Source organism: Phoca vitulina, unplaced genomic scaffold, assembly GCF_004348235.1.
Source record: "Phoca vitulina isolate PV1807 unplaced genomic scaffold, GSC_HSeal_1.0 scaffold18, whole genome shotgun sequence".
In the NCBI taxonomy this organism is placed as follows: domain Eukaryota; kingdom Metazoa; phylum Chordata; class Mammalia; order Carnivora; family Phocidae; genus Phoca; species Phoca vitulina.
The window spans coordinates 30,870,879-30,893,589 of record NW_022589721.1 but is presented as its reverse complement, the minus strand read 5'-3'; the positions used below and the strand labels follow the sequence as shown (position 1 = coordinate 30,893,589).

General features: G+C 52.2%; 1 protein-coding gene across 1 annotated transcript in view; it reads left to right on the top strand.

The window, feature by feature from the left end:
• COL22A1 (collagen type XXII alpha 1 chain) overlaps positions 1-22,711 on the top strand; it is a 247,120-nt gene that overhangs the window by 121,502 nt on the left and 102,907 nt on the right. Inside the window, exons 23-27 of the mRNA XM_032416080.1 lie at positions 6,500-6,553; positions 15,260-15,313; positions 15,977-16,030; positions 18,354-18,407; positions 19,604-19,657. Of these exons, the coding sequence (XP_032271971.1) occupies positions 6,500-6,553; positions 15,260-15,313; positions 15,977-16,030; positions 18,354-18,407; positions 19,604-19,657 (270 nt within the window). The remainder of the gene's footprint in view (positions 1-6,499; positions 6,554-15,259; positions 15,314-15,976; positions 16,031-18,353; positions 18,408-19,603; positions 19,658-22,711) is intronic.

Genomic DNA, 22,711 nt, shown 5'->3' with positions numbered 1-22,711 from the left:
TGTAGAGAACTTACATTTTTTTCTTATTTTGGCATTTGTTTATTTTTGTTTTCATTAGGATGTAAGCCCGTGAGAACCTTCTTTATTTTTGTGTCTGTAGCACTTAGAAGAGCATGTCACACTTACAAAATGTATATATTTTTATGCACACATGAAGAGCACACGAACAACACGTCCAGGCGTGTAAGCTAAGCATACGTGTGTGATGTCACAGTGAGCATCTCATAGAGTCGGGGAGCATGGGTGAGTGGATCGTACTCGCTTGCTGCTCTCTGGGCGGCTGACTCAGTGGGTGCTGGGAGGACACTGGGACCCGGAACGGGGCATCTGGTCCCCCGGGGCCTGACCTTCCACAGGGCATGTTCTGTTTTGTTTTTTTTTTTTTTAAAGATTTTATTTATTTATTGGAGAGAGAGAGAGAGAGAGCATGAGAGGGGAAAGGGTCAGAGGGAGAAGCAGACTCCCCACCGAGCGGGGAGCCCGACACGGGACTCGATCCCGGGACTCCAGGATCATGACCTGAGCCGAAGGCAGTCGCTTAACCAACTGAGCCACCCAGGCGCCCCCATGTTCTGTTATAAAGAAGAGAAATTGGTCCCGTTTGTACCTTTCCAGTTGCTTCACCTGCAGCATGTTTGTGTTGCTGAGTCCTATCTGAAATAGCCTACATGTTTTCTTTTCTCTTTTCTGGACAAATCAGGGGGAGATTTTTTGCTTAAGAGAATTCCATGTCGTCAGGCATTTAAATTTAATGCAGAATTTGGAACGTCTAAATTATAAAATCATATTGGTAAAGGATCCCTGAGATGGATAGTGAGACATTTCCATGTCCAGAAAGATCAGATGACCTGCTCCAGATCCCTCAGGACTTTGTCCCTGCCTTTCCCACCAGCTGCTGACAATCCCTTTGGTTCCTTTGACTGTGTTTTCAGTACCTTCTGGATTCTCTTCTCTTGTCAATAGGTGAGAACCGAAGAAGTAACCTACCAACTATGATGCCTCCCTTCTTTCTAATGATGGAGTGATCCCCAGATGTCTCCTGATGTGCCTGATTGAGTCTGTTGCTTTCAGAACATATTTTTAAGACAGAGTCTAACAGGTGTAGAACTGATACAAGGTAGCAAAGAAAAAGCAGTGGTTGAGTGATGGACTGATGCACTGCAGGCACACAGGGAGGTAACTGTTTTCACTCCTGTTTCTCACTAATTCCTGCAAGGATCCTGTGAGGTAGGGCAGTTTTACTCCCATTCTGCAAATGAGGAAGCCAAGACTTAGGGGTGTAAATCCAATTGCTCCGTGTCACACGGAGTATAAATAGTGGTACAGGGATTGGAACGCAGGTCCTTCAGGTCTGCCTCTCTCCAGACCTTCACTGTTTTGGCTTCAGGAGGCAGTGTGTGGGTGTGTGCGTCCATGTGCACACCACGGTTCTCATCTGGACATTAGCAGTCCTTGCGGTGGGCATCTTGGAGAGATCTAGGACCCCTTATTCCCTGCCGGTGCCTACTTAGGAGGATGCATTGTTACACACTGCTTTAATCTCTGGCCACTACCCTTGGAGCCGAGGGTCTCCTAGCGCTGACCGTGATCAGATCCATCCGCTCCTGCTTCTCGTAATTCAAGCAGAGGAACGTGGGTGGTCTTCTGTCATTGGCAACTTAGGTCGACTTTGTTTTACTTTTCAATTTTTAAAGCTTTTTTCTTGCTTTTCCCTCCTCTACCAGATGGTAACAGCATTTTTTGATCACAGGCTACTGTTTGATTCATCTCGAGGCACAGAGCCAGGGTTTATGTCAGGACACCCAAGGTTTTCCCTGAGCACCTGGTTTCAGCTCTAACCAGTAGAAAATAATCATCTTTGACATTTGGAGGCATGGAGAACAGGAACTGAGCAAAAGACCATACGGCACATATTAGAATCCATTGCGCTAGCAATGAGTTCAGCTGGTAACGGGCCCGCACACGGCTGTGGTAACTCGTCCTGGCTGGGGAGGGGTCACTGCTCTTCTGGATTTATGGGCTTCCTCTTCTTTGTGGGCAGATAGGCAGCCTTGGAGATATCATTCCCGCTCAGCATCCTGGCATTCAGTCAGAATGGCTTGAAAAATCTGCCCTCGTGATAAATTACAAATACTTACCCAGATATTGTGTTGGGTAGCAATTTAAAAGAGAAGAAAAGAAAAATGACAAGACATAGGCTTATTGTTAGTAAAACAGTTCTTTATTGCTGCAAAATTTGCTCTGGCCAGCACTTCTCAAATCCCCACAGCAGATCATAGGTCCAAAAGGCAGAGGTTACATAGTTGCTGCTGCTGCTGTGTCCACCACTGCTAGACCTCCCACCTTCACCCCTGCCCATCATCATCACCACAACCACCATCACCACCACCATCACCACCATCATCACCACCACTATCACCATCACCACCATCATCACCACCACTATCACCATCATCACCATCATCACCACCACCATCATCATCACCACCACCATCACCACCATCATCACCATCACCATGACCATCACCACCATCATCACCGTCATCACCATCATCAGCACCATCATCACCGTCATCACCATCACCACCACCATCACCACCACCACCATTATCACCATCATCACCATCATCATCACCATCATCATAACTGTCACTATCACTGCCACCAGCACCATCACTACTACACATTTCCTAATGTTAGATCCTGTGCTAAGTACTTGTGGGCATTTTCTCATTTAATTTCTATGGCATTGCTGGGAGGTAGCAGTTTTGAAACCAGATCTGTTGGACACATGGTCTCTTACCCACTTCAGAGACTCAGAGGAGCCAGAATCCTGCTATTACCATTTCTTCTTCATCAGCCACCATCCTATTCCTCCTCATTCCTGTGGTGATCTGTCATGTTTGCGTAATGCTTTATTATTCCTTATAAAGCACTTCCTCAAATATTGAATCATTTCTTCCACTGCTATCTTTTCAAATAATTACAATAATTATAATTTTCTACATGAGGAACCTGAGACTCAGCAAGTTAAGTGACTTGCCCTCCCCCATCTACCTTAGATTCCGAACTCATTTTCTTACAATATTGTAGAGGAATGGGGTCGGGAAGGAACACAGGAGAGCTCCTCTGCTTGCAGTGAGTGGCCAAGTCCTCATAACTGCTGACTTAGAGCTTTGCGTCCCATCCTGGCAATTCCAACTCATTAGCTCTCGGGCAGCACCAGGGACTCTCTATATCCAATATATTTTTGTCACATTTCTCGGTATTGCTGGGGCTTCATGGAAGAGGTGGCACTGGCCTGGGGTAGAATTTTGACAGGTTGAAATGGAGTGTGGGTCTTACAGACAGAGGTGGCAGCGTGAGCCGATTCTCCGAGGCCAGAAGTCCTAAGGGGTTGTTTGGGACCAAGCTGAGCAGCTCACTTGAGCTGTTGCTTAGGGATGGGACCATGGATGCTGGACACTAGATCAAAAGACACGTTAGTGTCACAGGGTCATCGATTTCCAAATAAAACATCTCAAATGTTACATCTTTCAGATAAGGAGGAACCTCTGACTGCTTTAGGGGCAGAAGGTAACTTGGACAGAACTTTCTCCCTTTAGGAAGATCGCCTGCCAGTATAGGGTAAATGTACAGACAAGTAATGAAATTTGTAGAAGGCACAGGTTGGCCCAGAAACATCTGGAGGGAAGGTACTGGGCATGTGAGCAGGGTTGACTACTGTGGTTGCAGGCAGGCAGGCAGGATGGGCGGACAGATGGACAGATAGACAGATGGAAGGAAGGGAAGGAGGGAGGGAGGGAGGATGGAAGGAAGGAAGGGAGGGAGGAAGGAAGGAAGGAAGGAAGGAAGGAAGGAAGGAAGGCAGGCAGGCTTTGAAGGGCACTGGGGGCAGCTCCGGATGCTATGGGTGGAGAAGATGTGAATATGAGTGCTGGAGCTGGCCAGAGACATTACCCTGATATTTCTGTGGGTGATGCCCTTTCATGGGTGACCCATGAAAGATGATGCCACATTGTGACCACAACTATGATCACAAATTTCTTCTTTTCCTATGGTCTCTTCCCACCTTCTTGCTTTTTCCTTCTTGCTGAAACCCTAATGCCGGGATGTTTGCTTCTCTAGGTGCTCTTCCTTCTGTCTTTCTCTCCCTCCCTGGACCCCTGCTGTCTGCACATAATTCTCCTTTTCCAGATCACATCTTTTTACTTCCCTGGTATAGGAGCAACTCCTGCCTCCACGCCTCCTACAGATTTCATGAGCATCTCAGGGGCCCATCCCTCTGAGCATTAGCAGTGTCGTTACACAAGGTCCCCAAACTTGAGGGAAGCAGGGAGCTGCTGAGAGCTTGCACCCCCTCTGAAGATGGTGAGTCATCTGAGGAGAGACACCGGCATTAACCCCAATCAAATCGTCCCATTAGTTAGTAATCCTGCTCAACCACACCCCAGACCTTCACATCCTTCCTGCTTCCCTCTGATCTTTTCGTACTAACCAGTCAATGATCCATTTCTCTGTTTCTTCCACTTAACAGAGTTACTTTGCTGGCCCAGGTTCTGAATTCTGATGGCTCCTCACCAGGCCATTCCACCGACCTTGAGGGAAAATGGTTTATTCATCTTGTAAATAACTCGTGACTCTCAGTGGAATAACGTGGCAGCAAGTGGAGGGGCTGCCTGTCTAGATACCAAATTGAAGATGTCTGGTTTCCATCCCCTGAGGAAGGGGAGCTAGCAGCTCTTAGCTCTCTTGCGATCAGCTCCCCGATGTTTGCCTTCATCAGAGCAGGATAGGATGGAGGCAGACACAGATGCCTCCAGGCCTGGCTCATTTCTGAAGGTGTCTGGGACCACAGTTTGAATTCTACCCGACAAGTGTCAGGAAACAAGTTCTGACCTAGGCCTCACTGCGCCTCCGGGCCGCTGTGTTCCGTGGCTCAGGGCCTGCTGATCGGGGCTTCTGAATCGGGTCGGCCTGCTCTCTCTGCAAGCCCACGGATCACCAGGTTGTACCTTCCTGTTCTCGTGCAGCCCCTCCCTACCCCTGTGGCTGCTTCCCCTGCCATTGTCTAGACTCAGTCCCAAAGCAACAATTTATTTAGCCAGCCCACAAATGTTTATTGAGTTTCCACCATGTGATGGGCACTGTTCTGGGCCCACGGGGAGAGCTTTGAACAAAAACAGAGCCAGGCCTTGTTTCCAGAAGGCTCGCAGCCAGGACAGGCAGGCAGGGAATGACCAAATACATATGTACATCGGCAGTGTATCTGAAGCTCCTTAGAGAACATTCCCTCTTCCAGCTCACCTAGACTTCCGCCTTGTGCCGCCGTAAATCCCTGAGCCTGGAATTGAGCTGCGTCGATGAGACCCTGCCACGGCGTCCTGTGGAAGAGGCGCCTTGTTTTGTGGCTGTTGTCTGACGCGGAGGTGGATTGCTCGGCAGCTCGGCGTCACCCCACTGCCCTGTGGATGGGGCCACTTCTGGGAGGTGGGGGACGGAGGGGTCCCAGATGCCGTATCCTGGGCTCTGCATGCTCTAAGTGCTCATGGAGCGTGGACAGGAGGATGGGGAGGGGCTCAGCGGCACACCCCCTGGGCCCGGCTGGGCACAGACCGAGGCAACGGGGAGGCCTCATATGGGTGATCTGACCTCACGAGGGAAACTGTAAGGAGCGAAACTAAAAGGGCATCACTCCGTCATCCTGATACTGCCTTATATGACACATACTGTGTGCTGGACACCTCAAACCGACCAGCACACCCTTACCTTCCAGAGAGATGGACTCTGAGGTTTAATGAGGTTGGTGAGCCCCACACAATGACCCGCCGGGGTCATGGCAGCAGGTCGAGTCTGACAGTGGCAGACGGGAAGTGGCCGCCATGCCCCGCCCATCTGTGCAACCCACTTCACCCTCACGGTGAACCTTGTGTAGCGATGAGAACAGGCTGACTGTCCGCGTGCTCACACAGGATGCCCCCGAGTCAGCTGGGAGTGGGAACAAGCAAAGCTATCTGAAGATTGAAGGATGTGCTATGGTTTGTAAAGAAAAAGGGAGGACCGAGGGAATGTGTGCGTGTGTGTGTGTGCGTGCGTGTGTGTGTGAGATGCTTGCCTATACACAGCACACCTCTGGAAAGACAAGCCAACGTCAGGTAGGGTTGGTTGCTTTCAGAGAAGGGAGCTGAGTGGCTGATGGTGGGATAAGGAGACACTTGTCAAGTATCCCCTTCTGTACCTTTTAAACTTTGGGCCACGTGTCAGCAAATCCATCTAAGTCATGCAGCTGGGATCCAAAGCTGAACCTGCCTGACCCCAAAGCCTGAGTCTTCAGCCCCAATCCCATACTGCTCCCTTGGAGGGCATCCCAGCCGGTGGGGGGCCCCCTGTTCACCTGCGAGCTTGAGAAATCAAGATGGACATTTCCACTGACGTGTTATTACACAGATTCTGGGTGCTACTTGCCTGCTGTTGATTTGGCTTCTTCTTTTGTACGCAGGGGAGGAAAGGTGAAGTGGGCCCGCTGGGAACCCCTGGATTGCTGGGGCCACAGGTAACTACCAGCTCTGCACGCCCTTCCCTAGTGACTCTGCTTCCTCTGGTGGAAGAAGCAATCGGGTCGCAGTTCTCAGGTTGGTAACTGGTCTTGTATGGTTAGCTCGTCAGAAAGAATGTTCAGAGGGTCCTTTGCCCTCCCGTCTGCCCTGGCTCCCTCAGCCTGCCACTCCTGTGCTAGGAGAATGGCCACCCTGTGCTCCCCTGGAGGAATTTCGGTCTGTCGGAGGGCAGGTGGTGGTGACACCATGGTGACCAGCATGCTGAGAAAGGGAGCGGTGCCCCGGACGAGGCGTCTGATGATGGACAGCGTGCAGCTGGCAGGGCAGAGGCGGGAGGAGGGGCCTTCCGGGCAGGGGCTCAGCTCTACAGGGATGGCTGCTTTGGGACACAGCCTGTGTGCAGGTGCGGACAGGCCCCGTGGGGCTGGAGCTCATTGCGCTAAGCACGGGGTGGCTGGACCATGCGTTCAGGATTGGAAGGGGCTCGGCCAAGGGACCAGATCAATCAGAGGGGCTCCCTACTCTAGGAGACGACACCCCTGAGTTCTAGCGTCTGACTTCCTCCACACTGTGACATTGCCCAACTCCCTCCCCCTCTCTGGGCCTCAGTTTACCCACCTGTAAAATGCTGGGGTCAGAGCCCCCTTCACACTCTGCTCTGTGCTGTCTCGCTCCCCAGATGCCCTCCTCCTCCTCCTCCTTGCTCCCCTCACCACCTCCGTCTTTCAGACTCCGCTCTGCCGGGACTTCCTCTGGCCCCAAGCTCTGTCCAGCTCACATTGTCACACGTGCAGTGGACCCCACAGCCACCCGCTAGATCGACCGACTCAGGGTCACCATCATTTCCCACTTTGCGGGGCGAGACTCCCAGGTCCAGAGAGACTTGCTCAGGGCCACCGGCTGCTAAGCAGATGCCTGCCTCACTCCCCAGGTGACCTTGGCCCCGAACCCTCTCAGTCCCCCTTACTTGTAGATGCTGCATCACGATGAGCCCCACCTTAGTGTGGACAAAGTGGGAGAGCGCCGGGAGCCGGGGCCTGGTGGGTGCAGGTGCTCAGATTGCACTTCACGCTCTCTCTCTCTCTCTGCCTCCCGCATCAAAGCTTCCTCCCAGCCCTCCCTGGATCAATAAACTCGTGAGAAGAGTACCGTGGGGGGGGAGTCAGAGGCCGGGTTCCAATCCCAGCCTCACCACTTTGCGGCCAGGGCAAAGTTGGGGCAAGTTATTTAACCTTCTGAACTTGAGTTATGCCACTTGCGAGAAATACCAATAAAAATCAAAAGGAGGGCAACACTCTAGTTGGAGAGAAGAGCAGTGATGTGGCCCAGGTGATGAGGTCCCCGAGGCCTGGGGGGCACCAGGTGGGGATGCTGTCCTGTTCTTCCGGTGGCAGTGGGAGCCAGCAGGGATGTTAATGGGCTGGTCCCTCTGGCTCTCCCCTGAGCTGCAGCAAGCAGTGGGCTTCAGCACCCACCTGTTCCTGGACACCTCCCTCTGCATGTGTCGGGCACCAGCAGGGAGGCACCCACCCCAGAGACGGGGCTCTCTGCGCTTCCCAAACCCACTTTTACTGCTCACTGACATGGAAAGGGTCCTAGGGAGTGATGGGCGCCTTGCCTTCGATGTCAGACCTCACTTTGGCACTTCCTGTTCAGTCCGGAGACGGCATGCAATAAGGGAATATAAAATCAATCATAATTCATGGGCTTCTAAAGATTCCACATTCACTGTGGCATTTTGATGTTAATAGTGAAAAATAGAGTGCTTTTGCATTTGTTTTATTACCTTGCTTTCCAGCGAGCAAAGCTTGTGTATTTCAAAAATTCGGCACACATGCAGCTCCATCAAATTACTTTAAGCTACAATTTTTTCCCCTACCTACAACTTTTTTTTTTTTCCTGCTACCTTGGAAAATACAGTCCTTCGTTTCACTTTAACTTTGAAATCACTTTTCTTCATTGAATGTTTACTGAATGCCGGGCATTGAGCTGGATGCCATACATATAAATATGATCAGGCTCTCCACAGCAGGACTTTTGCCAGAAATAGGGCACTCTGATATATCTGGGGATCTCAGCGGTTCAGAGCCAGACAACGTAGAGCTTATAGTGTGGACTGCCAGCATCTTGATCGGATCACTGCCCAGTGGACCCTAAGCTGCGTTGCATCCAACCACCCCCAATCTAAGAGGCTGCTGGGGCAGACTTCTGGCTGTCTCCTCTGGTTCCCTCCTCTCAACAAGCTGCATGCTCACCTTTCCTGGCCGTTGCCGCAGTTCCTCTTGTTCAGAGATTCACTGGGTCATCCATTCAACGAGGATTTATTAAGGACCCACTGTGTGCCCGATTCAGCTCTGTGAATCGGAGTGGGGTGTGAAATATGGCTGCCACTGTGCGTGCCTGGAGGAGCCATATGTTAGTGGGGCAGAGAGACTTGCAGGTCGAGAAGACAGTCCAGGGAGCTGGATTCTGGGTGAGAGGTGAGCTAGTCAGCCTCTCTCAGGACCTAGAGGGGGCTCCCACTTACGCCGAGCTGGAAAATCCAGGTTGCTTCTGCTGTAAGGTTTTCTGCTCTGATGAGAAGGAAGGGAGATAAAGTGTGTTTTGTTTCTGCCATTGTCAGACGCTCTTTAGTGTTCATACATAATTGCGACTGTTGTTTAGAACCACCTGTGAGAAAAGAATGTGGATCCCATATAAAACCTAAGGAATTAAGGTTTTAATTCACCGCAGAGTGCACTAGGCCCCAGGGGGGCCAGCATCCTGGAAGATGCTTTGGGTACCTCTTTTCCAAGATGAAAAAAATTTCACCTGCTGGCATGTTTTAGAATAAATAGACACATCCATGATGTTGTAGACAGTGGCTCTTGTATCCTGAGAGCCTTTTAGGAAAAATGGAAATCTGTGTCTCATCTGGTCAAGTGTTTGCAAAGGGAGAACTGTTTGGTGTGGCCGTCAGGATGGACAGATGTCCCTTGGATTGGTAGCCAGGGGAGGGGCTGGCCCCAGAGATGGATGGCGGGGTGGGCTTGTGGCTCCAGCCCTCTGCACAGAAATCTGCTGAGGTAGGTAGTCATTACAGCTTTGCCCCCAGGAGCCACATCCGGAGGGGGAGAACGCACAGATTATGAAACCCTCCCAAAAGCAAACATTTCTAAGCCATATAAGCCGAGTGAGTGCCATGCTAATTGGTGCAGGTAATTTTCATCCATCTTCAAGTCCCATCCAGCTTCATGAATCTATGCCAATTGGAACTAGGTGGTTATTGGGGATAAGTATTTGCCATTCCTTTATTAATGATAATTAGGTTAATTGGTTGTTTTTGCACCATCATTGTCATTATGGAGCATGTCAAAGAGCTGCATCACCACCATCGAATTAGAAGGATCAAATGCTATTTCATTAATACTAATTAGACCGAGCGGTTCATTTTTATCAAGAGTTACAACTTCGTTGTTTTTGTTGATAACAATTAGAACCATCATTATTGTGTTGTTAACATTCGAATCTGTTAGCTAACTTGTCGGTCTCGGTAATGATTAGATTAACTGGTTATTTGTATATTTTTATTAATGGGAAAAGGAGAAGAGAGTGGAGCAACACTGTGTAACCTCTGGTGTGCTGGGCTCACGTCCACGCCCCCGTGAATCCACGCTGCACTGAGAGCAAAGGGCTCCAGCCTTTCTCTTCCAGCTGTGGAGACCGAGGCATGAGCGGAAGTACGTTGCCCAAGTCCGTGGAGGTTGTGTGAGGCGACCGAGCGTTGGGCCCAGGCCCCCCAAAACCAAAGCCCTATTTTTTAATCTCTTTATACCATCATTACTACCACCAATAAAGGTATTCATAGTCAAATAGCTTTAGTTTAAAGTAACCTAATTTATGGTCTGTAATTCAAATACTAGAAGAGCAGACAAGAAGTTGTGCCCTTGGTCAGAAACACTGTGAGGGTCAAGGATGCCTGAACTCCTGCCTGGGTTTCCTGAAGAAGGTGAAGTGGGGAGTGGGCTTTGAGGTGGCCCTCCGTGATTCCCCTCCAGGTCAGCGTCCTCTGTGACTCTGCATCTCCCCCAAGTTCATTCACGTTTGCATTCTTCTCTGCACGCCCCCACACAGCTCCTTCCCAGGCCGGCGGCGCCTGAGTGCTGATCGCAGACAGAGTCCAATCTCCGGGCTCGTCCTGCCCCATCTCCCAAATGATCGTGTCTCTTCCTTCTTTTTTTTTTTTTTTTAAAGATTTTATTTATTTATCTGAGAATGAGAGAGAGAACACGAGAGGAGAGAGGGTCAGAAGCAGAAGCAGACTCCCTGCTGAGCAGGGAGCCCCATGTGGGACTCCATCCTGGGACTCCAGGATCATGACTTGATCCAAAGGCAGTCGCTTAACCAACTGAGCCACCCAGGCGCCCCATGTCTCTTCCTTCTTGAAGCACTTCTTCTCTAGGTTTCTGACAGGACAGACCTTTGTTTCTCTGACAGTCCGGCCGCTGGGTCTGGGTCTGCGTCGCAATCTTCCCAGTCTTCCCACGTCCTAAAAGAACTGCACGAGCATCCCACACTTCACGTCCTGCAGAAAAGCCATGGATGCCCCCCTCATCCTCCAGCTGTGGCCCTGCCGGTTTCCCCATCTTGGCCGATGGCGCCACCAGCTTCCTGCTTGTTCTGGGCCAACATAGTCGGGGCGGGGGGGGCGGTCCTTGTTGCTTCTCTTCCCGTCACATACCCTAACTGCTGTTAAATCTTGTCAACTTGGCCTTCAAAACATATCCCAGGGCAGACCAGTTCTTGCTGTCCCCACTTCAAAAGCCCAGGTAGGAACCATCACCACCCCTCACCCCCGTTCTCCCCGCCCTCCTCTGACTCGCCCCTTCACACTGACTCAGACTTCCTGCGGGGGCTCGCGCCATGCAGGAGGCCAAAACAGTAATAACCCCCCCCCCCAGGGGGTGGCAGTGGGCATGTTGTCCTGTCTGCCTTACCATGTTCAATCTCGAGGAATGGAGGCTTCATGACTCCACCTTAGAGACCGGGGAACTGGACCTTCATAAAGCAAGGGACTTGACATCTGGCTGGGAACTAGCAGATGGGGGTTTCGTGTGCTGGACCCCAAGCGCAGGGACTGGCAATAAACAGGGACCGATACAGGGTCATGGGGCCATAGGTGTAAAGGCCTCATAGAAGGCCAGGCATACAGTAGGCGCTTCTGTCTTCTGTCGGGGGAGTTCCGGGTATGAACGGCCATCCCTGGCCTCCAGGCTGATGGGCCCACGTGGCCAGGTCCTCCCCAGGCCCCATTCCTGCCCCACTGACCCTCCCCCGCGGCTCACCAGAGGCCGTATCCGAGACCTTCTGAGTCTCCCCCAGAGTGGAGGTCCACTCTGCGAGAGGTGTCTGGTCCCCTGGAGGAGGCTGGGCGCAGCCTTCCAGGATGTGGACATCAGAACCTCCCAAGGCCAGGCGGCTGTGCTGAGAAGAGCCTCTGCCCCCACCCTGTGTCCCCGCATGGTCGTCAGAAGGCACGGTGAGGCCCTCTGAGCAGGGTCCCCGGGGCACCAGCAGTGGGCGGGCTGACTTTGGGTCCTGATTGCTGTTTCCTTCCTCACTACGTGTTTCTCACCTGGACTTACAAGGTGCTCCTTGTCCGTGAGAGGAGTCTGGGGGCGAACACCCTGCGCCCTCTATGTGGCCCCCAGCTGGAAATCGTTCCCCAGACCCTCTGGCGGCTGTCTGCACTGCCTCAGGCTTCAGCTTCTCTCTGCAAACGGCCACTACAGTTCCTGAGTTTAATTACCGTGTGGGATTTTGCTCTTTTTCCTGAGTTTATGGCATCAGACAAGCAGGTCATTATTAAGCCCCTACTGTGTGCATAGCAATGAACCAGGTGCTGTCGGTCCTTACAAAGGAGGTGGATCAGACATGGTTGAGCCCGTATTGAAAGTTCTGGTCCCACTTAATACGCACACAGTCTTAGGAGAGCACACTGTCGAGGGGGCGCTGGGGCAGAGGGCTCAGACCTGCGTTCCCAAGCTACGTAGACACTCTGCAGGGGTGAGTACAGGGGATGGCAGATGAAGCGACCAGGGTCCTTGCGTCTGAATGTGTTTGTTGCATATCAGTTTCCCTCCCGAGTTCCAGTTCTTCCTGTGTAAAATGGGATGGAATAGACCCACCTCGCAGGATTGGTGGCAGACAGAAATGAGACAGAGGGTATAAAGTGCAAGGCAGATGAAGCACCGAGTGGGGGGTGGCCACCCCCCGCCCCTGCCCTGGCCCTTCTCCTACATCTGTGTTTTCTGCTTCCTCCTTGCATGGGTCCCTGCTTCTCTCATTGTGCTTCTAGTATTCTCGCAGTTAGAATATAAATAACCTGGAGTTATTTTAGGTGAGTGATTCCCAGACCTGACAGCGCTTCAGAATCCCTGGGGGAATGTTTCCAAAGTCCCTGACCCCTTGGGCTTGTGCCAGACCTGTCTCAGAGTCCAAACAAGGGCCCGGTACTGTACTTGTAACGAGTTTTCTGAGTGATTCTGCAGCAGCCAGCCTATCGGGATCCTTTGGCCTCAGGTGGAGCACTTACCCTCTCTGGGTCTCAGTTTTCATTATCGCCAGATAAGGAGGTTTAGTTTCCAGTAGATGCTCACTAGCGATCCACTTACTCTAGCATGCTGTGAGGTCACAGCATCCTGCAGGGGGGTTGCAAGAAGCAAAGGAGGAAGGGGAAACAGAGTCAGAGGAGCGAGCTAGCCAGGAGGCCAGCTTCCCGGAGGAATCTGTTTGATAGTGCATGAAGCACTCCAGGGACCATCACGGGCCCTGGAGTGTAAGGAGGGAGGAAGGCTGATGTGTTCAGATTGCAAGCAGAGGAGGGACTCAGAGGAGCCATGTGGTGTGGAGGGAGTATGAGACCCCAGGGGTCATCTTGAAGTTCGAGCAGGTCACCTGGAACGTGCCTTCTGGAGGGGGTCCTGGGAGTGTCACCAGCAGGGCCGTTGATTGGCCAAGAGGCGAGCAGAGCTGAGCCGGTGAGCCAGGTGGTGGGTCTGTATGGCAGTAGGGGGTGAGGGCACGAGCCTTCTCCGTGCTCTTCCTGGACCCACATGTGGCAGGGAGGACCCTGCCCAGGCCACCGTCCCGCTCTGGAGGGCCCCTCAATTGTGTCTGCTTCAAGCACACATCTCCCAACAAAAGTAGATGCTACCTCCAAAGATGCACCGGAACTGAGCAGCTGCAGGGACCCCAAGGTGCCTATGCTGCCCAAAAATTCCATGTCTGCGCCCATTGCTGACTCACGTGCGCCCCCAGTGGGAGACAAGGCAACGGCCAAGGGAGCCACTTGTTAGTATTTATCGCCCTCCAGTGGCAACGTGGCATCATTCTCCCTGGACGCACAGCTCTCTCCTTAGTGCCCCTTAAATTCAGTTGAAGTCTTCAAACATTTATTGAGCACCTGCTGTATACCAAGGGCTGGGTTTGTGTCTGTGACAGATGCAGAAGGAACAAGAGGGGCCTCCGGCTCAGAGGGCATGTGAGTCAGATGAACACGGTGATACCAGCCTTGAGCATGGAGGAGGGAGTGATTAATGGAGACCAGTGGAACTGGAGAGCGTCAGAGGTGGAGGCATGGAGAAGGGGGGCAAGGAGGGAACGCATACCTGGAGAGAGACCCGAGCAACAAAGCCAGAGCTCGTCTCTGAGAACGTGTGCCAGGCCCCACTTGGCAGTGACCGGTGTGAGGGTGCAGAGGGGGAGGTGGGGGAAGGGCCTGGAAGGGTGCACAGTGCCGTTGGCAAGAAGGTCATCGTCTGGACTGTGGCGCCGCTGAGGATTCTTAATCCATGGAGTAGTAGCTGGACCTTGTGAAATGAGTGGGTCCTGGGCGGGGGGCTCTCCAGAACCTGTGACTACTTAGGATTCTCAGCTCCTCTCCCTCTCCATGATCCTGGACCTGTGCGACGGCCAGAGGCCCATAACTTCCTGTTTCTGACAGGATGACCTGGCCCGGTGCTTCTGTCCTCCCCACCCGCACCCCTCACCCTCAGTCCCACCGGGGCGCATGCCGGCGGGAGCTCTGGCTTGCGGTTCTGTTCTGCTTGTGGGGCCGGACCTGCGTCTGTTTCTGGCCAGGGAAGGTGCCCCGAGTATCGGTGTAGGGAATGAATGAATGAAGCTGCAGAGTGGGTGTCAAGACTGGTCTCCATAGAATCGTCCAGAGAGCTTTCACGAGAACCAGCTCGTGGCCCCACCCCAGACCCTACTGAATCAGGGGTCTGGGGCAGGAGGCCCATGTCATTCACGCCCCGTGATTCCATGCTGACTAGTGCTGGGAAACCACTGTGTTGCAAGATCTTTGTTACTGGCTTATTCCACTCTGCGTGTGCATGTGCATGTGTGTGTGTGTACATGTGTGTAAACATGCAGGCACATATGTATTTATTTTAAATACTCCAGTATTTTAAATGGAAAGAATAGACAACATAACAGTTATGTACCCATCACCCAAGTATGACAGGTGTCAACGTTTTGCAGATTTTACTTCAGATGTTTTTTCTCTTTGCTTTTGTTCTTTCTCTGTTTGAAAATAAAGCATTGCGACGATGAGGCCTCACGGGGTCACCATGTCCCCCTCCCTCCTCCCCTCTAAGGTATTGTCGCCAGGAGGCTGCTCCACGCACGATTGTAACCCATGCCCTGCTCTTTCTTTATAGGGCCCTCCAGGACCGCCTGGCGTCCCAGGCCCCCCTGGACCCGGAGGCCCCCCGGTAAGTGTGGCTTTGATTTTCTTCTGCAGGGGCACTTAGGGGAGGGTTTTGTGGCCCGTGGGAATAAGAACATCTCTGTGTGTGGCCATCTGTTTGTCCTTCGTCCAAGAGGAGAGCAAAGGCATAGACGAGGAGGACTCTTACAGCCACCTTCTAGCCTCTGGGCTTTCAGGCCCTGAGAGGAGACTAGAAATACCTCTTGAGCTCATGTAGCAGGTTGGTTGGCTGCTTCTAAGACAGACACGTAGAAGGAGGTATATTAGTCTGGGGATGCCCATTACTGGTTTGTGGTTTGGTGCTGAGACTAGACACTGGTCACATCCTCCCAACACACAATTCTGTGCAGCTGGGAAAGGGCCCCTGTGGGCAGAGGGGGAGGGTGGGGCAGACCCAGCACCCAGCACCCAGGGAGGCCATTCTGCCCATCCTACCAGGTTGGAGCCGATGCGGTGGTGGCCCTGAATGCAGACCAGACACGGAGTGACAACTCTGTGCTCCACAGTGGCCTTCAGTAAGGGCATTCAGAGGCCCTGAGGTGTATCTGCCGCTGCGTGTCCTCATCAGAGCCAGAGGCCTTAGACAGTGCCAGGCAGGGCATTGGGGAAAAGGCCCTGATGCTCCACAGAGGCCAGACTGACCGTTTCCATGTGGTTCCCTTCTCAGGGTTTACCTGGAGAGATTGGCTTCCCAGGAAAACCTGGGCACCTCGGGCCAACGGTGAGTGTCCCGGAGTGTCCCCACCCCCATGCTTCCCTGTCCTCCATTGGTCTATGTTGCGGATGGCTGGGCCCTTCCAGCCAGCCAGCAGGGCTGCTGGCCACTCGCTGTGCCCTTTCTTCCCCTGGCAGGGGGACTGAGGCCCTGGCGCCTGACCCTTTCCTCCTGTGGTGCCTTCCATGAGGTCAGTCCCCTGGGATTGCTCCCCACGGGGCCCCAGCCAGGGTGCAGATGGGGGCACCCTCTCCCCAGGCCACCACCTCTGGTCTCCTTTCCCAGATGCAAATTCAGAAGCCCTTGCTGTTTAAAATGTGGCTTCTTGTGCCTCCGGGACACGTGCAGGGGGCAGCAGAAGTAACAGACATGGCAGGACTCTCCCTGTTCTTGTCCTCATTGCGCTTCCTCACTCCCGAACTCAGAAGATCCTGGGGATCTGGGGGCCTTCTCCTGTCTTTTAAGTCCTGAGGCTGGGGCTCAGCAACCTTCCTGTCTGCATGTGCATAATGGGTGTGCCATGGAAGCAGGGTGTGTCTCCTAGTTGGGGCCCTACGCTCTGCAGGGCCCAGTGGTGGGGGTGGCCGGTGACACCACAGGACCGCCGTCATCCTCATAGACCTGTGGGTGACACGAGGCCTCCCTTCACTGGAAGATACTGCCCTACAGCTGGCTGTCTCTCCCGAGGGCCAGGGACTGGGGAAGCCAGTGGAACCCCCAGCCCTGGAGGGGGATGCAGACAGCGGAGAAAAGGTAAAAGCGGTAACTGAGACTGTGTAGGTCCAGCAGCGGTGCCCCCTTGTCATTGGACCTTTGGCAGATCCACTGGTGGCTGTACATCAAGGCCTGCAGGTGACAGGGGCTGATGGCTAGAATGGCGGCATTCTGAGCTCTGTAGAATACCGATGGATATGGACGTCCATGCAGGGGTGTGATGCCCACTCTAAGGGGGCCTGATCCAAACCTGAAACACCTGCTCAACTGCAGCGTCCCCAATGGACACTCATGGACACACAATCACCTGCGGCGTCCCCAGCGAACTCTCACGGATACACGTCACCTGCAGTGTCCCCAGCAGACACTCACGAGCACATGGTCACCCGCGGCGTCCCCAGCGAACACTCATGAGCACACGGTCACCTGCGGCATCCCCAGCGAACAGTGTACTCAGGTGACAGTGTCAGAGGAAAGCTCAAACACATTAACAATCACATCTGATCTAAGGGGTTCATCAACACGTATGCGTGGTGGTTGAACATTCAGGAGAGGCGGGAGAGTCGTTGGAAGAGGAAAACGCCGTTGCCAAGAAGACATTTGTGTTGTAGAGCGTGAGGTCATGGCCACTGACAGTTTGAGGCAATGCTTCTGGCTTTAGTGTTTGCTCTTCGACGAGGCCAGACTCCCATGGACCCGAGTGCCCTCAGCCCCCAGAGGAGCACCTCCTCCTGCCCTTCCAGGGGTCTTGACTCTGGGACCCCTGCTCTGGGAACATGGGACTGTCCTCCCAATTGGCCCCCAGCCCAGGCTAGAGACGCAAGGACACAGAAGTCTTTAGTTGGGTGTCCGGGGACCTCTTGCCAGAAAAATTACCAGGTTTACTAAAATAATAATGACTTTGGAATAGCACTTCCAGCTGCCAAAGTAATAACATGGACAATATTTTGTGGGGAAAGGATTTTCCTCATAGCTATCATGGGGGTGTGTGTGTGCACCTGATAGGTCACTTAAGATCAGAGAAAAAGCAGCAGAGCAAACAGGTCTGGAGTAATGGAAGGTGGAGCCAGGAGGCTGCGGGGACTTTTGAGCCTTTTGCCCTTGCCCAGGACACCACCTGTCGTGACCTGGTCAAAAGGGGCTGGGGGAGGAGGAGGCTGCTTGTAGGGAACTAGGACATGGAGCCCCTCAGTGTCGTCCTTAGAAATAAAGGAGGACTTGACGAATTCCAAACCAGGACTGGAAAGGGAGGAAATGTTGGCAGAGATTTTGCAGAGAGAGTGGGCACAAGATGGGCATTGTTCTTCCTGGAGGAAGCAGGAAGCAGGGGTAGAGAAGGACCGTGAGCCAATCAGCTGACCATCTGGGTCCTGCCTCCTCTCGCTGACCACACAGGTCCAGAGTCACCGGACACCGGCCAGAGGGTGAGGGCCATCCCCCTCATAAGGCAGTGTGGGGGACAGCCCGGTCCCACAGAGACCACAGCACGCTGGCGAGCGAGTGCCCTGGGATGCCCCAGCTGCTGGCGACAAAGCAGCTCCTGGGTAGAAGCCACTCAGTGCAATGCGCCCTAAACAGGCCTCTGATTTTGTTCTGTTTTCTCCCTCTTGCCCAGGGCCCACCTGGAAAGGATGGGCAGCATGGAGCACCAGGCCTGCCGGGACCCAAGGTTGGTGTTCAGGGGGGTGGCAGGAGTTTAGGACCCAAAGAGCAGGAGGAAAGAGATGTTGGATCGTTGGTGAATGCTAAAATCCACTGATTGTCTCACCCTGGGCTCGGGACTCGGGAATGTTGGGATTCACCAGGTCAGACGTGGGCAAGTCCTTTATTTCTGCTAAGGTAACTGGGGAAGGATTTGGAAGCCTCAGGCTTTAAAACGAAGCTGTTAGAAATATGTTACATATTTGCAGGGAGGAACAACTTTCAGATATGCTTAACATAAGAGACTTTAATTTTAAAAATATTCTGGTGGGGCTCCTTATGGTAGGATCATTAAGAAAAGAGTCTGGGGTGGGGCACCTGAGTGGCTCAGTCGTTAAGCGTCTGCCTTTGGCTCAGGTCATGATCCCGGGGTCCTGGGATCGAGCCTCACATTGGGCTCCCTGCTCGGCGGGAAGCCTGCTTCTCCCTCTCCCACTCCCCCTGCTTGTGTTCCCTCTCTCGCTGTGTCTCTCTCTGTCAAATAAATAAATAGAATCTTTAAAAAAAAAGAAAAGAAAAGAAAAGAGTCTGGGGTTAAGTATCATAAAATTGGGAAGCAAATTCCCAGTTCACACATGGCAAATGAACAGCTACAAGACCACACAATAAATATTTCCACCAGTGAATTTGATTCTTTCCTACCAAACACATACGCTCAGTGTGTGGGGCAACAGTCCGTGAAAGGCAGCTATTCGATATTATGAGGACATCCATCATCCTCTTCAATAAGTAACTTAGAAACTCAACTTTTTCAAGACCAAATACTGAATAAGTATGGATTTAACTTCATTTTATGGGTATTTATGTGAATAGTCTCCATCTTTTCTCCCTTGTCTTTCACAACAAAGGAAAGGGCGAACCCAGTATTTCGTATTCTCAAAATCATTCACACAACATCTCCCGTACCCCAAGTCTCTCAGTGAGAGGAAAGCACCTTTTCTACTCAGTGACATTTTTGTAAAATTAAACAAAAGCAGAGGCATGGAACATGGAATCTAAGAGGTAGTACCAGCCGCCGTTTTTGGTCACTGTGGTCACGCAGAGTGAAGGAGCTCAACACCACCAAAGCAGTGATTGTCCGCCTTGACCAGCCTGTGACGAGTGCTGAGTGGGACTCCCCGAGCCCAGCACTCTCCTGCCAACCTCTCTGTGTGTTCCTTACAGGGCCAGCCAGGAGAGAGAGGAGAAGGCGGTCTGCCTGGAAAACCCGGCCCTAGGGTATGGATCCCATCTCCTCCCCACCAGTGGGTTCTGCTGCACGGTGTGTTTGGGGTTGTGTGAACCACAGCGGATGGTGTGAGCACTGACTGTCAGCGGGGGTCTGGCAGCGCCATGAACATGGGGCTGTTGGAAGGGGTGAGGGCAGGGTGGGGGCTCCGACAGGGATAGCCACACCTGGTGGGAAGCGTCACACCATGCCTAGGACAGAGGGAGCAGGGGCGAGTGGGTTTCTAGGGAGACCTGTAGCTGTGGCCTTGGGAAGAACTCGTCACTGTCCAGCTTATCCTGGCAGCGATGAGCGAGAGGGCCTTCTCGCTGTCTGCCTGTCTGTCTGTCTGTGTCCCTCCTCCCCTCCCCACTGGCACGCCCTAATGCCTGGCCAGGGGCTATGGGAGAGGCAGAGGCCACTCCCCATTGCATTTGGACAGGGCACCTCCTGTGGGGGTTTGGATGGCCGTCCCTCAGAGCCCCACATCATGGACTACAGGGTCTTATTTTGTCTTTAGGCCCTGAGCTCAGATCTCAGCTTTGGCCTGGGCTCAGAATGCAGTGAGCACCAAGCAGAGAGGGCTGGACCATGTGTGCATGGTGCTCTGTGTGTGGGTGGGGTGTGTGTGTGTGGTGCGTGTCAGTGTGTATGTGGGGTGTGTGTGTGGTGTGTATGTGTGCAGGTGCTGTGGCTCTAGGGGAGTCTGTGGGGACAGGAGATTGCCAGGGCGCTGCCCCCTCATCAGTGCCCTGCACTTTGCTGGGTTATGAACTAGTCAAGGGAAGCACCCTTGACTGGGTCTCTGTCACCTATGCTCTCCCATTCCCACCTGTGGTCAGGCACTCGGCAGGTGCTCAGTAAAGGTTTACTCTACGGAAGATGGATATCAAATTCAGCCGAGCAAGAGCACAGCAGTGGCCTGAACTCAACACCTGCCCCTGTGGAAGGCAGGACTCCGATCACCTTGCTGGCCAGGGAAGGTGTTCCTGGGCAGATGTGGGGCCCTGGCTTTGCCTCATTGTTTCATAAAGTGATTGTTCTTTAGAAGACCAACAGAAAACGGAGCAGGAAAAGCACAGATTAAAACACACCTGGTAAAGTCAAGCACACCCAGGTTGATTTAGATGTGGAAAGAACCTCCCCAGGTCCACTAGGAAACCTCCTGTTGTCAGGATTCCAGGTGCAAGAGGCTCAGCTTCATGCCCCCCTTAGTGCCCAGTGAGTTGTCCCCTTGCCACTTAAAAGACTGTGCTCCTTCGTATTTTAAGAAGCAACATATGCATTTAAAAAAAATACCTATGATGATCCCCAAATCGTTGAAATACAATAATAAGTAATTTACCAAGCTGTGTCCATGCACACCCGGAGGTGCTTGTGTGGGGTGAATCTCATGGTCTTAAAAGCACCCAGGCAACCTTTCAGCATTTGGTTGAAATTCTGTCATTTTCCGGAAAGGACTTAACACATTTGCACAGGTTGGCTGACTTGACCTGGTAGATTTTATGGTGTGAACCACACCTTAAGAGTTCTGTTTTCTCAAATTTGTAAAATGGCAAGTCCTGGGTTTGTGCATGTGAATTCCAACATTGTGTCTGGTGGTCTTTGGAAGCAGGCTCGCCCCCATGCATGGGTCTGCAGAAGGCGGCCACTGATCTCAAGAAGTGTTGAGCTGAACTCAGAGGTGCTCTTGGGGATTTCTGTGGTCTTTCCATCTGCGTGTTTTATATTTCTGGTGATCTCTAATGGCTGGAAGATTTGAACAGAGAAGCCCACTACTCCGGCTCACATGTGGTGTTTTTGCCCGATTTCTAGTGCAATACGTGTAAAACATGGCTCTAGGAAGTTCAAAACTGAATTTTTGCAGTTATAGTAGTTTTACAACATCCTTTGTAGCCTCAAAAAGGATCTGGTCTGGGGTCTTGTTACTTTTTTTGACAAAATGCCCAACTGAAGATAAGCATCTCCCAAGATTACGGGTAAGTTGTAGACAGCGAGTTTCTGAGTCCATCAGGGAATGCAGCTGGCTTGCAGTGTGCACAGATCAAGAATTCAAGACACCATCCAGCCCTCCGTCCACCCTGCTTTTGACTTAGGGTTCATGGCACGAATTCAGGGGACACTTCTGAGGCTCTTCAAAATGCCTTCTCACCAAACCCAGATGCACAGCGCCTTTCTCAGCACGTAAGCAGCAATTCCCATGGCTAAGTTGTAATCATCCTAGCAGATTTAAAGTGACAGTTTGAGTGGCAGGTATTTGCACAATTCTGGTTAGAGAAGTTCTTCCTAATTGTGCCTGTAAATAGTGGGAATTCATGGGGGATCGGAATGCATGGAGAATTTCTATATGTGCTCACTCCAGTGCTGGGTCCCCTGGTGGCCTCAGAGCTATAGCATCAGATGTGTGCTTAATTGCTTAATGCTAACCAATGCTGTGGGTTATTTTTTCTTTCTTTCTTACCTTCCTCTCTGAGACGTGGTGGTAATGTTAGCCTTCACAACCAGCTGAGTCTGGTACGGCTGCGGGGAAAAATCATTATGTGTATTCGTACCTGCTCATTTATTCATTTATGTGTCCATTCATTTACCAGAAAACCACATTTCCTTGTGGAAATCTACACTGAGGTTCTGCTCAATAGCATCATGGGTGTTAGAAATTGTCATTCAGGAAGTTAGTGCTTCTCAAGACACATCCTAAGTTAGAAATTATAGTCCCTCCCCACTACCCTCCACACACATTTGCATCAGTAATTTGTAGGGATCTGGTTAACACAGCAGCCAGATGTCCTAGGACCAGGGACCAAGCCCCTCTGGTCCTGTGCCTCCCACTTCAACATGACCACAAAATGCTAGTCAGGAACCGAATGGCTGAGGACAAAACTGCATCCAAGCTGCTAGGACCTGTGTATATTTGGGGGTTTGCTTTCTGATATAAGTTTGGATGTTTACCAGAATTTCACCCAAGACCTGCCTTTATTGTAACACACCATGAGAGAGGAAACATAAAGCTCTCCCCCACCTCTAACCACGGGGCTGCCTGTGTTTTCCAAAAAGTCCAGACAGCA